Source organism: Mesoplodon bidens (genome assembly GCF_964165515.1).
Source record: "Mesoplodon bidens genome assembly, chromosome: 4".
NCBI lineage: Eukaryota > Metazoa > Chordata > Mammalia > Artiodactyla > Ziphiidae > Mesoplodon > Mesoplodon bidens.
In genome coordinates, this window is record NC_138160.1 from 163,503,834 (window position 1) to 163,520,937 (window position 17,104).

General features: G+C 42.3%; 1 protein-coding gene across 11 annotated transcripts in view; it reads right to left on the bottom strand.

Moving 5' to 3' along the window:
* The window catches only part of TENM2 (teneurin transmembrane protein 2), a 536,125-nt gene that overhangs the window by 222,644 nt on the left and 296,377 nt on the right, over positions 1 to 17,104 (bottom strand). For all 11 annotated transcript variants that reach the window (XM_081231705.1, XM_081231704.1, XM_081231698.1 and 8 more), the window contains one exon: positions 3,051 to 3,256. In XM_081231705.1, the coding sequence (XP_081087831.1) occupies positions 3,051 to 3,256 (206 nt within the window). The remainder of the gene's footprint in view (positions 1 to 3,050; positions 3,257 to 17,104) is intronic.

Below are 17,104 nucleotides of genomic sequence, written 5' to 3' on the forward strand. Positions count from 1 at the left end.
AGTCAACTGGGACAGACTCTGATTCTTTGGGAAATTTAAACAGGTAAGAAAGGATTCTCCCCTGTATTTAATATCCTTGGACAAGGATACTAAATCTTGTAGGCACTTGGTCAGAGCATGATACTCAATAAAATTTAAGCATAGCCATTCATGCAATGCAGCCAAGAGAATTTCATATTCCTCCCCCTCCCCACTTCTTCCTCTTTCTCTCTTTTCAGCTCAAATGAGTCACCTTGGCTAGCCTGCCAATCCCCATAGAACTTATGTTCCTTGATAGGATATGCCAATAGAAATGAAAAATTCTATAATGGTTTGAGACGTGAGTTAGTCACCTAGCACCGCGAGGGGCTAAGCTCCATCTCCTCCAGGAAATGCAGCTCATCAAATGGACATGAATGCACGTTATGATAGCGAATGATCGTGAGAATGCGTGGGGAGTCGTTTTCTCCTCTCTTTCTTTTTTGAAGAAGCGCCCCTGTATTGTACCTGTCTTGTGCATTCTAAGCACCTGCACCTTGTCTTGCCTACCTGACCCTCCGACGCATGCTAAACTCCCAAATTGGGTGCTGGACGGCAACCCTCCGTGCACACCTATTCATTTCCCTTCCCATGAAATGGGAAGGGGCTGTCCCTGGAGTGGAGCTATTTTAAGAGGACAATCACTAAAACAATCACCGGCTTAGCAGGAGATGGACAGTGTGGTGTAGCCACAAAAGAAGGAGAGACACTGTCATTGAGGGTTTGAGTCCTGAATGTCAGAACAGCGGGGAACCTGGGTAGAGTACGTTTCTGCCTGCTGTCCACTGTCACTCCGTTTCAGAGAGTTACCTACTTGACTTGCCATGATCGCTGGCCCTTCCATGATTCTGGCTGCTCAGAGCATTCGAGCAAAGGGGGAGAGCAGTGCTTCAGAACAATGTCAAAAGGGAGTGTTTTTTTCCCCAGCAAAGCTCCCGGCATCCAAGGGGCTGATAGGGAAGTTATGCTCAGCTGTGCCCAGAGGCATGTTCCTATGTACTCAAATAATGCCAACAGGCAGATTTCACTGCTGTCAATCTTTCATTATGCTACAGTAGAAACAGTGGAGTCTGAAGGTCAGGGAGACCCCCTAACAATGTGCATAACTTCCCAGACCAGCACCCTGCACCTGGCCAGAAGTTACAGAAATGCCTCAGGGACTCCTCTGAGCTGAATCCTTCTCTTTCTCTTGATGAGAATCTCTTTAAAGAACAGATGTGATTTTTGTAACAGGAGTTCTGCTGGGTCATGGGCTATGTTAACTCATCTCTAGATAATCAGTGCTTAGACCAATAAATATTTTTCTGGATGGATGGATGGAGGACTTATTGATTACCACTGTACACATTGATCCCTATAGCATGGGCTGTGTATGTTAATATAAACCTACACAGCTCTCCCTGCTCAAAAAAGAACTAGTCCTTTTAGTCCCTTAGATCGATCGTTTCAGGCTGTAGAGATGGGACTGCAAATAAATTTCGTCTTGAGAGCCAACACCAGTCAATTGGTGGTGGCTGCCTTTAGGGTTCTCTTGGAGGTCTCTGTGCACCAGAGTTTAGTGAGGAAAAAGTACAGTCATCGATTAGCAATGTCTGCTGTGAGCTAAAGACAAAGAAATGGTGGCCTGACTGCTTTGCATTTGTCAATGGGTTTAAAGTTTTAAATTCTTCCAGTTGAATTTTCTGGATGAATACTTTTCCACCACATGTTTAAAAAGGTCAGCTTTGACTGGATATAATGGGTGGTTGAGGGTGTTTTTCCCTCCACTGGTGTATTTTCCTAATGTACTTCTTTATATACTTGCTGGATTTGAAAGCAAATGAGGCGGGAAAACACTACTTGGTTTTCCTTAGGATATATAATTCTTATTAGAAAAGAAAACTAAACTAGATGAGGGTTAATTTATCCCAAGTGGGATGTATAAGAAAATCTCTACCAGGAAAAATTAAAGGAGGGATGAGAAGAAAAACAATGAAATCCATAATATAATCTAATCTTTTCATGTCCAATGCTGGGAATAATCTCACTTTTGCAGTGTCAAGCACTTCCCAAGACACTTAGTAAAGGGAAGAACAGGGAAGCCACAGAGAAATGGTTGCTGAATTTTGGTAAATGTCACATCACTCTTTTCAAACACAGTGGGATGTCTCCTAGTGATGTTTTAACAAATAACTAGACTCCTTGAACAAAAAGTACCCAAGGATTAGCAAAGGTCTGGCAAAGGTGACTTCATCAGATGGGGAGGTAACCATTTTCTTTTTCTGAGGAATAGTTCCCATAACATAAATTTCACCATTTTACAGTTTGGTAGTTTTTAGTATATTCACTATGTTGTACAACCATCACCGCTATCTAATTACAGAGCATTTACATCACCCTGAAAAGAAACCCCAAAGGTATTAGCAGTCAGTCCCCATTCTTTCCTCCCTCTCCCCTGGCAATCACTAATCTCCTTTTTGTCTCTAAGGATTTGCCTATTCCAGACAATACAAATGGAATCATACAATATGTAGCCTATTGTATCTGGCTTCTTTCATTTAGCATAACATTTTCAAGATTCATCCATGTTGTAGCATGTAACAATATTTCATTCCCTTTTCCTAAAAAAAATATTTCATTCCCTTTTATGTTTGAAGAATATCTCATGGTAGGGATAGATCACATCTTGTTCCTCCATTCATTAGTTGATGGACATTTGGGTTGTTTCCACTTTTGGGCTATTATGAATAAACACTGCTATGAACATCTGTGCATATTTTTAAATGATAAATAAAGTTTTCAATTCTCTGTAGGAATACACCTATTAGTGGAACTGCTGGATCATACTGTAATTCTTTGTTTAACTTTTGGAAGAACTATTGAATTCTTTTCCACAGTGGCCCTCCGTTTTACATTCCCACAAACCATACAGGAGGGTTCCAATTGTTATTGTCCATCCTTTAGTTATAACCATCCTAGTGGGTGTGAAGTGGTTTTTTTTTTTTTTTTTTTTTTTTTTTTTTAACTCATGGCTATATCAAGCATATTCCTACCTGGGCATGAGATGGTGGAAGTCCTCTTCTTATGTAAACCCCGAAGAGAGCGTCCTTCCCGAGGGAGATATTGAACTTTAAGAACTGGGGTTGACTGATGTGAATCTGTGATCTCCAAAACACGCCAGGTGGGACTTCTTGGGTCACCCGCCGACCAACTTCTGCTTCGCCACTGTCTATGCTGCTGTTCTTCAAGGACCAGGGCACTGGAAAATAGGAATTGACATCAAGTCCGTGACATGTGCACACATTAGTTGTCTCTACATTTCTGTTTGATTATATGCCAGTATTTTAAAAAAATATGAAGGTGAAACCCATGGCAAATTTCTCTTTAGGTCACAACTTAAAATATCTAGGTTTTAAATAATAATCCTAGAAACTCATACCCCAGGGCATCTGAAATATTGGCACAGTGCTTGCTAAACTTCTGAGATTACTCTTTACTGATCAACTATCATAAGAGCTGGAGTTTGATAAGTACATGTAAGCTCCAAATGTGACTGGGATGTAAAATGATCAGTAGGGAAGGGGAGAGTGATATTAATTTGGCACCAGATTTAATTCTTGCAGCTGTTAATTATTCTTTCCTGCCACAAACAAGTCCAATATACTCTGACATTCTCATAAATTAATAAAAAAGAGCCAGCAGTGAACAAACATCAGTCCAAAATAAATAAAATAACTCAACAGAAAATGCTGACTTGCTCTAAGGCTGACCCAGCATTGGGTGTCAGTCACCCCTTCCTCGTTTAAGAGGAGGGACTTAAGAACCGTGTGGAAACCACACCCCTCTCACGGTGACACTGGTGCATCTCTGTTGCATTATTTGAAATCACTTATATAGAAACCACTGGTTGCCCATACTCAGCAACCTTCAGAACTTTAATAATAGGAGTTCCAGAAATTCCTATTTTAAAAGAGGGTTTCTTAATAACAATGAACTAGCCAGGGTCTCCTACACTTCGGAGGGTGGTTTTCTTTATGAATACAGAATTAAGAAAAAGCTGGGAGTTACTAGTAGTTGCCCAAGAAAAGTTAACTGATCTCTCAGAGCCTCATTATCATCCTCTCTAAAATGGGAACAAAACCTTGATGGAAGCTAGTTTTACATAGGTCATTTGTGATTCCTTCAAATGGATTCTGAACTTGAAAGGAAACATAAAACCACAATCTCCTATCGTCTTGAGAACTTCTAAACCAGTTGAAACCAAAAACAGAAAGAATTGAAGACATTTTGGTTTTGAGGGTCTTTTCACTTTTTGATTGGTCACTTTGGTGGCCTTGTGGATCTAAAACTTCTTCAGTCTCATGGGCAAAGGATGGGAAGCAAGCTCCCTCCTGCATTCTGTAATGGACGGACTCCTCTGAATAAATTCATCTGTATTTGGCCACAATCCATTGCAAAAGGTGTGGATGGTCAAGAGAGATCATAAGATTAAAGAAGGCTGGCATGAAAGGTTAGTGAGGCATTCTGACTTAGCTGACCCGGCTCTGTTACCATCTGGCCACTGCATCAAGACAATACTCGTAAATGACCTTGGTGCCAGTTTCTCATTCTGGATAATGGAGAGGTGACATTCTTGGACCCCTAAAGGTTTTCCATATCTAAATTATAAAAGAAAAACCACAGAGTGACTTGAGGGTGTAAAGTTATTTTTTTCCCCGTATTTAGTTCAATAGTGGATCAAATACAAAGTAAACAGGGGCTTAAAATAAAGTAGAAGACACGCTGCTTTGGACCTTAAGAAGAAATCCTTGACCTCTAGAATAGGGAACAGGCTCCTACAGGAAGTTTGGAAGCTTCCATCACAAAACATTGTTAGGAAGAAAAGAAACTAGTAATCCTTCGTGGGTCAGCTCTTTAGACGGGGACTAGATGGTTTGCTCCTCAAACATTTTTTTTTTCTTCTCTTTTTGAGGTACGTGGGGCTCTCACTGTTGTGGTCTCTCCCGTTGCGGAGCACAGGCTCCGGACGCGCAGGCTCAGCGGCCATGGCTCACGAGCCCAGCCGCTCCGCGGCATGTGGGATCTTCCCGGACCGGGTCATGAACCCGTGTCCCCTGCATCGGCAGGCGGACTCTCAACCACTGCGCCACCAGGGAAGCCCTCCTCAAACATTTTTATGTTGTCCATCAGATATGAAATACTTTCCTGTAGGGGAGGAATACTGCATAGCATGTAAGAGCAGAGACTCTGGGCTGAGACAGCCTTGGTTCAAACCCCAGCTTTGATACTTGGTAAAGTGTATCCATTCTCTGTGCCTCAGTTCCCTCCCTTGTATAATTGGGACACTATTATTAGTTATTTCATAGCATTGTTAAGAGGATTTAATGAGTGAATCCATGCAAAGCTCTTCGACTAATTTTTGGCACAAAGTAAGCACTAAATAAAAATTAGCTATCATGATTAGTATTATCGGTAAAGCTCTAAGCCTCAAAAGCATATTGTTTATTTTGCTGACATAGTGACATATCCAGGGGGAACCACTTGCTATCACCAGTTGACCAGAAGCTCTGATTATTATAAATTAAAAACGAATTTGTACTTAAAAATGCTGCTTTGGACGGGCTCCTCTCCCCGCCAAATTAAGGCCTTTGGAGGAAAGAATACAATAAAAAGGATGCAGTAAGGAAGAGCTGTAGGAAAAAAAAAAACCAACCCTGGGGAAGAATAGTTTAGGAGTCTCTGATAGAGAGCAAATGTAACCCCAGCAATCACGTGTAGCAACAAGTTAAAGAAATGCACTAAAAATAAAAAAGAATTCTAAAGAAATCACTCATCTTTAAACTTAATAAAGTGAGCTTTCCTTCATGTCTTTTGGGCTTTCAGGGGTTGCTGGGTTAATGACAGGCTATGAAAAAGAAGCAGGGAATCGGCACCCACGAGCCCGCTAATCTGCTGTTGAAACTTAAACGGATTTTGATAATGTCAAACCAAATGAGGACGCCAGAGGTGGCAAAGAGGCTTCCAGGGAGCGGCTGCGCTGGAGAAATTCCGACAAGGAGCCTCAGGGGTTTGGTTCTTTTTTTTTTTTTTTTTTTAATAAATTTATTTATTTATTTTTAGCTGCGTTGGGTCTTTGTTGCTGCACGTGGGCTTGCTCTAGTTGCGGCGAGCAGGGGCTACTCTTCGTTGCAGTGCACAGGCTTCTTATTGCGGTGGCTTCTCTTGTTGCAGAGCACGGGCTCTAGGCGCGCGGGCTTCAGTAGTTGTGGCTCACGGACTCTAGAGTGCAGGCTCAGTAGTTGTGGCGCACGGGCTTAGTTGCTCCGCAGCATGTGGGATCCTCCCGGACCAGGGCTCGAACCCGTGTCCCCTGCATTGGCAGGCGGATTCTTAACCACTGCCACCACAAGGGAAGTCTGGGTTTGGTTCTTATAGTAGTGGGGTCCCCCTTCTTTCAGTAGACCCCAACTTCAGGACACTGACGTCAGTAAATTAGCTGCTCCCACCAATGAGTACAGGCTGACTTCTCAGTACTCACACCCCCCCACCAGGGTTTCAGATGCCCCCCTCCTCATGTTCCATCCACCAAAGGAGGCAGTGCACCTGGGTGCTGAAGTATAGGTTTTGTAGCCAGACAACTGGGTTCAAATCCTGGCTCTGGTTCTTCCTTGCTGTGTGACCGCCAGCAATTTGCTTAACCTATCTGGGTCTTCATTCTCTTTTTGTTAAAATGGGAATAATAATAACTATCTCATAGGCTGAGAGTAACAAATGGAGATACATAAAGGTCCTTAGCACATAATAATAGCAAAATAAATGCTAGTTACATTTAATTAAATAAAAGAATGAAAAACGATAAGGGAAAGTGTCTGGCTTTCTTTTTTTTTTTTTTACCATCTTCATTGGAGTATAATTGCTTTACAATGGTGTTAGTTTCTGCTGTATAACAAAGTGAGTCAACTATACGTATACATATATCCCCATATCCCCTCCCTGTTGCGTCTCCCTCCCACCCTCCCTATCCCACCCCTCTAGGTGGTCACAAAGCACTGAGTTGATCTCCCTGTGAGACGCAGCTGCTTCCCACTAGCTATCTGTTTTATATTTGGCAGTGTATATATGTCCATGCCACTCTCTCACTTCGTCCCAGCCTACCCTTCCCCCTCCCTGTGTCCTCAAGTCCATTCTCTACGTCTGCGTCTTTATTCCTGTCCTGGCCCTAGGTTCTTCAGAACCATTTTTTTTCTAGATTCCATATATATGTGTTAGCATACGGTATTTGTTTTTCTCTTTCTGACTTACTTCACCCTGTATGACAGTCTCTAGGTGCATCCACCTCACTACAAATAACTCAATTTCATTTCTTTTTATGGCTGAGTAATATTCCATGGCTTTCTTTTCAGAGTAAAGGATTTTCAAAAAGACATTGTGTGTATATGTGATATGCATGTATATACTTACATATATGTATATGTGCATATATGTGTATATATATATATGTATGTATGTATCTATCAAGAGAGAGGGGAGAGTCTAACTCTTCTGGAATAGACTTAACTATGGGAACAAGCTTAAAACGGGGAGTCAGGCTCTATTTCCATTACTGATTTTTGGTGGGACTTTCTAGAAGCCAGTTTGGTTATTTTATTGATTAGCTTAGTTTATTGAAAATCCTGCTTTATTTAGCAACACTGAAATTAAGATCCAATCAGCTATACCTTCACACTGAAGCTCTTTTATCCTTTATACCCTGCCTCCTGCCAGATAAACAGGTTCTTTCTCTGCGTTTTCATAGCATTTACACTTAACTCTACTGCAGCACTGTTGTTGGGTACTATGTTGATTTTACTTGCCTTTCTAAGTGTCTCTTATTAGACGCTGTGCTCCCTGAGGTCAGGCAGGGCTACAAATTCATCTCTGGGTTCTCCGTGGTTTGCACCTGGCAACCCACCTATAAATTCTTATTGAACTGAATCAAGTTTTATCTGACCATCTGATGGGGTATTTTAACAAACCCCCTGTGACTACTGGGTGAAATGAGAGCCTTAAGAAAGATTTACTTTGAAAAGTTGCACGGAAACCGGCTTTAAAAAAAAAAATTAAATTCTCCTTGGAAAGCTCCATGGGGAAATTTACTACCTAAAGAAAACTTCCTTATGAATCCTTCTGAAAAATCATGAGTCAACTCTAATTTATCTTTTGTATAAAGTCTTATAAACAAAAAAAATGAGCCAAGGCAGCTGGAGTCTAGTGTATAGGTCATTGGATTAACAACCAAAAGGTAAGGGTCCTAATCCTGATGCTTTATGATGCTGAACCATTTGTGGAAGGAACAGGGATGTAAATGAACTATGCTGTTGAACTCCCATCCTTGTTACTAAGCAGCTGGCTAGTTTTAGGCAGTTCAGCTCTCCAGGTCTCATTGTCCTTATCTCCATAAGAGTGGTTTGGACCCAAAGATTCCTTAAGGGGCATTCCACCTTAGCCTACTGTGGTCTACAGAGCATGCCAGGAGGGTCATCTCTGGGTTTGTGCTACAAAGACACCTGTGTGGTGTCCGCGGTGGGGAGGGGTTATCAGAAAGTGAAGGTAACATCCCTTTTAACAAACCAGTGATTGCTTTCAAACTAAACTTTCCACATATGTAACTGAATTATTCTTTTGCAAAGAGTTTTCACTTTTTCCATATATATATATACATATATATATATATACATCTGCATATAAATACCTTTAATATATAAAACATTTTCATTTTTTATTTTTTATTTTTTTATTTTTATTTTTTTGTGGTACACGGGCCTCTCACTGTTGTGGCCTCTCCCGTTGTGGAGCACAGGCTCCGGACGCGCAGGCTCAGTGGCCATGGCTCACGGGCCCAGCCGCTCCACGGCATGTGGGATCTTCCTGGACCAGGGCACGAGCCCGTGTCCCCTGCATCGGCAGGTGGACTCTCAACCACTGCGCCACCAGGGAAGCCCAACATTTTCATTTTGAAATAATTTCAGATTTATGGAAAAATTTCAAACAATGGTACAAAGATTCCTGCATATCCTTCACCCAGATTCCATAAATGTTACATAGATTTGTGTTCCCTCTCTGTATATAAATATATATTTTTCCTGAAACATTGAGTTAAGTTATAAACAGGTGGCTCCCTTACCTCTAAATATTTCCAAGTGTTTCTCCTAAAAACAAGGTCATTCTTTTTCAGAACCACAGTACAGTTATCACAAACAGAAAATTAACATTGATACAACCAAATATATCTAATTTATAGATCTTATTCAAATTTGCCAATTGTTACACTAATAGACTTTACAGCCAAAGGAAAAAAGACTTTTTCTACATACTTAAAAAAGAACCTTCAAGGACTTCCTTGGTGGCGCGGTGGTTAAGAATCCGCCTGCCAATGCAGGGGACACGGGTTCAAGCCCTGGTCCAGGAAGATCCCACATGCCACAGAGCAACTAAGCCCATGCGCCACAACTACTGAGCCTGCACTCTAGAGCCCGCGAGCCACAACTACTGAAGCCTGCGCGCCTAGAGCCTGTGCTCCGCGATAAGAGAAGCCACTGCGACGAGAAGCCTGCGCACCGCACCCAAGAGTAGCTCCCGCTCGCCACAACTAGAGAAAACCTGCGCACAGCAACAAAGACACAATGCAGCCAAAAATAAAAATAAATAAATAAAAATTTAAAAAAAAGAACCTTCAGAATGAGTGGGCATAACTTCTGTAACTTTAAAAATAATAAAAGGAAGAGAAAAGTTAGGCCAATACTGCCTCCCAAGAGATTAAAAGGAAAGGTGGCTTTTGTAAATTGCTACAGCCAGCGTGGGGAACTATCTCCATGACTCTGTCCCTGGAGGTCAAATCCCTGGGCTGATGTCCAGGAGGTCTCTGCTGCCCTCCAAGGTCAAAGAGGCCAGCAGCCCGGACCAGGCTCCCAGTCCCACAAACAAGGATCAGAACCTGGGCTCCCGGAGCCATGCCAGCTCTTCTAGGACCACAAACATGGTTAACCCCTAAAAGGATGCCATTGAGAGACACTTAACAAGGAAACAAAGTAATTATGGTTTCTACCTTTACCTCCAAGATGGGTGTCCTCATATTGAGAAATTCTGAGTTCTCAGGAGGCAATGTTGCATGTGGAGCTGGTCAGCCCTGGGTTTGAATCCCAGCTCTGACAACTACTAGCCATGTGCCTTCGGGCTGATCCCTCCCCCTCTCTGAGTTTGTCTACTCCTCTGTATAATGGGGTTGCTTCTGAGGATTAACCAGGGTAACATAGGACGCGAATTTTAGGCACTTTTACATCTTTCTATCCAGTTGTTGTGCTGCCTTTAAAACACCTGTAACTATCCCAGATTTGGAGGATAAATATGTGATGATTTATTGATAGTTTATGATATCAGCTGCCTAGTGCACTATTAACTACAAGAGGGCCCAGGGCTGGAGTGGGCTGTAATGAAACAGACATCTTCCAGAGCAGCTGAAATCAATACACAATGAGTGGTCAATACATCTGCAGACCCGGGGGGGGGAACCTACTGCATGAATTAAAGTGCTACGGCCAGAGAAAGCAAAGGCCAGTTTAACACCCAAACTGCAGCTGTTAATGTGGGCTCTAGCTGCTTCTCAGGCGGGCAACTGAAAAGCAGCCATGTGTTTATTTCACAATGATCCATGAACGTGCCAAGCAATGCTGGGTGGGTCATTCACTCATATTTTCATGCAACGACTATTTATCAAGCATCGACTGTAGTGCTAGGTAATCTCTGGTCAACATCAACGTTGGGGTGTCTGTCATATTCCCATTATCCATTATCAAGGCATCCTGAAGTCAGGGTCCCATGGACCCTTGGGTTTGCATTGACAGTATCAAGAACAGAGGAATTTAACACCATTCTGTAATCATTCTGTGTGAGTCTGGCCACCACCCTTGGGTTCTAGGCAATGACCAAGCGTGGTGTCCTGGCAAACAGGATGGAGTCCAGCCTCCATCTCCCAGAACCATGGCCTCCATGTCCAACTTTTCTATCTACGAGCTGCACAGTGAAAAGTGGAGATGGTGATCATTTTGCCCTAAGAAGCAGATGCTTAAGACACATTGGTTCTTGCTGGTTCATCTCCAGCTTAAAGATGAGATTTCTAGGATTTTAGAGGTAACATTCTAATGATCAATTTCACAGGATAGTCCACGTCTATAACTCCACGGAAGATTGCTCATGGAAATGTGAAGTGATTGCCTATTTCAGACACATGTACCTTAAATTCCAACTAGTTAAATAAGACTGATGTGGAGCAAAACAACAGCCTTCCATAGCCACATTAGAAGCTAATCATTTCAGAAAATGTTGCCATAATTCATTTATGGAAGCAGCAAGGCTATTCCCCAAACGAGTGATAAAGGGAATGGACTCACAGTCATAGCACGGAAATGAAGCCTTATGTTAATACTTCCTAAACTTAAACTGAACTCTGGAGGCACCCTGGCATAAATCTGCCTTGCAGATTATTCTGCCTCACATATTTTTATCTATTGCAAATAAAGTTGAATTCAGAATATTGCTTCAGTCGTCACACCTCGTTTCCATTTATTTGGGGATCAGGACAACCATCTGTGAATTCTGTTTAACCAAAAGATAGGCGAAAAGATTCTCCTAAGGACATTAGATTCACTAGCTCATCTGAGTCAGCAGCAGCCCAGGAGCCTTCTTCACCCGGCTGTTGCCTGGCTATTCTTCAGGAATAGACTTCCATCCTGAGCGTCCACTGAGGCTGTTATAGTATGCACAACATCACACAGCAATAATGATTTTTATAAAATCCTTCAGCACTCAGAACTACGCATGGCCTTTATTTCTTTTGAAACCTCCATTTGTCATCTTAGACAAAAATGGCCAAATCTCTGCCACTCAAGGTGTTAATAGATATTTACACATCTGACTGTTCAGGTGAACATACTTCTGTATTAATAAGTAGTTCAGTTTATTAGTATTATTTATAGCAGCTAAAAAATTTATTGAGTGGTTACAACTTGCCATGTAGCCTCCTGATTCCTTTATGATTATTTTTCCTGTTTTTCAGACAAGAGGACCACAGGAGTAAAGTGACTCGCTTCGGATCACACAGGTCTTAAGTGGCAGAGCTGGGATCAAAAGCTCTGTCCGACCGTTTTAGAAACCCACATACGTAACCACTAGGCTGACTGCCTTTCAGACCCTGGGCTAAATACGAGAGAGACAAAGAGAGGCGTATCCAAGCAGAGAGCAGAGACCAAGCTCTGGGTGTGCAGGTCTCTCTGAAAGAGAAGCATGCCAATGAAAGTAAGGGCAAATGTAGCAGGAAGGGAAACTGGATCTCATGATTAATACGTATGTCAAGCCACGATGATGCCACGTACAACAGAAAGTATGCAACTGGGAACGGCTTGTGGAGGGCAATCAGAAGCTGAGATCCACCAATGTGATGCACTAAGTGGCACCCATCTGTAACAACGGTAGAAGAGTAGGGCCTCCAAAATGAGGGGAGTTGTTGCATTGGTATGTAGGTTGTTGGTGTATCTGCCAGTAGATGTGCAGTATCTCAAGGGCTGGCTCAAACATAATGACCCCTTGTCCTTCTGGGAACGTCACCGACTTTGAAAAAGCCCCATGTAGGGAAGTGATCATTTTGGAACCCTGGGCTGTGTTCATTGAGAGGCTGATGAGAGCCAGAGGAAGAATTACCAACCTCCCTGCTAATCTGGCTCCTAGCACCATACATTAAGCCAACTAGTAAAAATCATTATGAAGTTTTTGCTGAAAGGGCAAGTGTAGAAAAACATGTTTCTAAACAGAATAACAGTCTTTGCCATTTTTTTCCAACTTGCATACCATCTGGAAATTCTGATTTTTTTTTCAAAGGGTAGGAAAGAAATGTGCTCCAGGCATAAATAAATGTTTACAGCTGAGTTATAAACCGAGAATGGTGGGGCTTAAAACAGACATGCTGGCAGTGATGGAACTCAAGCTGCAGTGAGACAAATAATGCTGCAAGGAGCTGGCCAGCTCATTCTTGCACATTGGCCCTTGGGAACGGGAAGTCCTGCTTCCTACTGACCTCATCAAGCACGTGGTTGAGAAGAAGTCTTCATTGGGGTTTGTCCCAATTCTTAGAAGGTAAAGGAAAAAGATGAAGTGGTAGGATTGTCTACCTTCACATTCTGAAGGCAGCCTGTGCCTTTGGAAAATACAGCACCTCATAAGAAGTGGCAGCCTGTGGAGGCTTGTTAAATGGACCGACCGAGAGACGTTATGATGATGTCAGGAAAAACAACATATATTCATGGATCTCTTATTAAGTATCTGATATCACACACCATATTCTATAAGTGACATCTCATTATGGGGGACAGCAAGCTTATGAGGGGGTACCATTTTACAGAGGCCGAGGGAGGGCAAATGACCTGTTTACATCCACACAGCTCCTTAGTGATGGAGCTGGTGTTTGCATCTAGTCAGACCAACCCCAGAGCCCTGTAGTATACAGCATCTGTCAATGCGAAGTTATCCGAGAATATATTATACCCAACACTATGTCAAGAAGGAAAAACTGATATATTGGAGTTTTGTCTTTCTCCCTAGTCTCCTACAACTTGTAGTTACAGACAAGTCCGAGGAACGTAGAAATGGGTTTGTACATGATCAAGACTAGTCAGCCAACTTTTCCTGTAAAGGGCCAGAGAGTAAACATTTCAGGCTTTGGGGGCCATCTAGGCTCAGTTGCACCTACTCAACTCCATTGCCAGAGTGCAAAAGCAGCCAGGGACAATGAATGGACGTGGCTGTGTTCCAATAAATCTTTATTTGCAAAAACAGGTGGCTGGCCAGATTTGGTCCATGAGATGCAGTTTGCTGACCCCAGATATAGAGGACACCTTGAATGTAAAATGAGTGTAGGTTTTGAGAGTGACCCATGAAATTCTACTTGGGAGTTTATCCTTTCTTAAGATCAGTGCACAAATTCACTACATACGATGTGCCCTTTAAAAGTTCTTGTATATTTTGCCTCTGGACCTAGCCAATCACACTGGATTCCCTTATGCTATCTGACCAGGTCAGAACACTGTATTGAATCTTCGTTCTCAAGGCTTATCTAAACCCAGACCTATAGAAAAAGTGTTCTGTGCTCTTGTAATGAAGACGTATGAGTTCGTCCCTTTTAACATAGAAATACACTTGAGATGGTGAGTGATTCTGGCAGTCTGTGGGCTCTCCTTCCTTGATGTGAAATCCAACGACCAAATCAACCACGTTAAGTTTTAATTGAAAGAGAGAATGGAGAAAAAATAAACCGTGAACAACAACAAATGGAAAAGGGAAGACAAAGCCCAAAGAACATATATTCTCCCAACCAATTAATCAAGTGCTTTGTTTCTACTAACATATCAGAGTGTGTAGGCTGCCCTGTCTATTAGACTCCTTTCCAAATCTGAGCAGTGTAAACACTCCTAAAGACCAGGTAATGAAATCTCTATCGATGTGCCATCTTAGATGGGACTCACATGCCTGTGTTTTGCTTACATTTTAATTTGCTTCTGCTGGATACTTACCTAGTAATTGCTTAATAAGATTAACCTCCCTGGCAATGTGTGGTGTATCTTGATTAAAACATTATCGGAGTGAAGGATTATCGTACAGCACAAAAAAAATAGAGAGGGTGGTATTTAATTAATTTATTGCCAATATATCTTGATTGTCTCTTTGAAACACTGGAAAAGTAGTCGATTGGAATTGATCCAGGTTATCTAAATGTATAGATTTGGATTGTGCAGAGGAGGTAGGTCACTGGGTAAAGAAATTCAAACATAGGATCATTGCCTTTAAAAAGAGTTAGGCAGGTATAACACACCATTTGTAAAGCAATTATACTCCAATAAAGATGTTAAAAAAAAAAAGAGGTGGGTGTGTGAAAACACAAACCTTTCTAGTCATTTTTTTTTTTTTTTTTCGATACGCGGGCCTCTCACTGTTGTGGCCTCTCCCGTTGCGGAGCACAGGCTCCGGACGCGCAGGCTCAGCGGCCATGGCTCACGGGCCCAGCCACTCTGCGGCATGTGGGATCTTCCCGGACCGGGGCACGAACCTGTGTCCCCTGCATCGGCAGGCGGACTCTCAACCACTGCGTCACCAGGGAAGCCCTCTAGTCATTTTTAAAACCAAACCTCACAACAACTTAAGAAGAGATCTGATCCCTTCGGTCACAGGAAGAATACTGTTTTGGCATTCAGAAAGAAGACATTCTGAGTTTTACTTCAACTTTAAGCAATTTCAAATGCTCAGACTTTATCATAAAAGTCCTCTTGACAAAATTCACTGCACAATGACTTGGTAACCTCTTTTCTGGCTCAGAACTCATTTGGAAAATATTCTGCTGTGTGTGATGTTATACAACTCACACAGTATTTTCAAAAGCAGGTGGCCTCTGAGGGGAAAAGTTCTGGCCTTTCCAAAGACACCATGGAAAATGTTTCTTTGTTCATTTAGAGACATCATACTCTTAGTTAGGACCTGTTCTTTTCCGGGAATCTTCTGTCCTGCTGGTGTGGGAGGCTCCAGTGGGGTTGGAAATGAAGCTTAATCACAAATGGGAGGAGAGGCCGACCTTCACTTATGGAAGTTAATGCCTATCAGTGATTCCCTTCTGTGAAGAATGCTATTTAAAAAGTGTTTGTGTGAATTCCCTGGCGGTCCAGTGGTTAGGACTCTGCTCTCTCACTGTCGAGGGCCCGGGTTCAATCCCTGGTCGGGGAGCTAAGATCCCACAAGCTGCGAGGAGCGGCCAAAAAAAAAAAAAAAAAACAATTGTTTTTTAGTTAAAAAAAAAAAAGTGTTTGTATGTAATCTCAGTAGGCATATGGACATAAAATACATCCCTGTGCAAAAAAAAATGCATATTCACATTTCAAATGTGTCTTCTGCACTCTTTTCAAAGGATGGAGTGCTGATTTGCAGATTAAAGGACATTTGTGGATCAAACATAACAGAGACCCCCAAAAGCAGTTTCTCAAAGAGCAGCACCACGGACGTTTTGGATGGGATACTTCCTCATCGTAGGAGGCTCTCCTGTGCATTGTAGGCTGTTTAACTGTATCTCAGCTTCTACCTACTGGATGCTGGTTGCACCTCTTCTAAATGTGACAATCAAAAGAGTCTTCAGACCTTGCCAGATGTGCCCCTAGGGGGCAAAAACACCCCAGCTGAGAACCACTGCAGTAAAGGCAACTGAAGTTACATTTACAGGTGGTGTCAAGCCCTGGAGATGAGCAGACTGCAAATCTGAGGCCAGCAAGTCTGGCTCCTGGCTTTTGGGTCAGTTAAGGTAAAATATACTTTTCATTTTCAGGTCTAGTTTCAGTCACTTGATAATGGAAAGCATATAATTTCATCCTCAGATAAAACTTTTTCATGCTGACTTAAAGTTAATTTAGTGTAATGATTAGGATAGATGAGGAGAACGACTCTTAAAGCCTCGATCAAAAGATGAAAAAGTCACACTTGAAGCATTAGGACAGCTCCGGAGAGGCTAATTTAAGCAACATTAGCATCTCAGGGCTGATTAATGTACACCTCTATGGGAAGATGATTCTGGAATATCCTCTGTGGAAAACGCCTGATCTAGGAAAAACCCAACAGCTCCCTTAAAGATGCACACGGCACAGACCTGAGTTCAAATTTGTACCTGCCTACTTGTTGGATTTGGGGTAAATTTCTAAAACATCCTGGGCCCCAGTTTCTCCAAGATCATTTTTCTCCCTTTAGGGTTATGGAAGTGACACAACGTTAAATCTGGCACACAATAGGTGCACCCAATAAATGTTTCCCTTACCATTGCTGAAATATCCCTGTGGGGTATTTTAAGAAATGTCAGGTGAACTGCCTAGTGTGCTAAGAGGCAGAGTGAAAAATTCTGTGTTTGGAGAACCCTTCTGTGCAATCTCTTCTCCTTGTGATTTCCATCCTGTATCAAGCATCCTCCCCTACCCTGCATGCCAGCCTGCCTAATGGTGCCATTGGCTGCCGTTGGTTGTCTCTTAATTGCCCCATGTCCCCACTTCCCCAT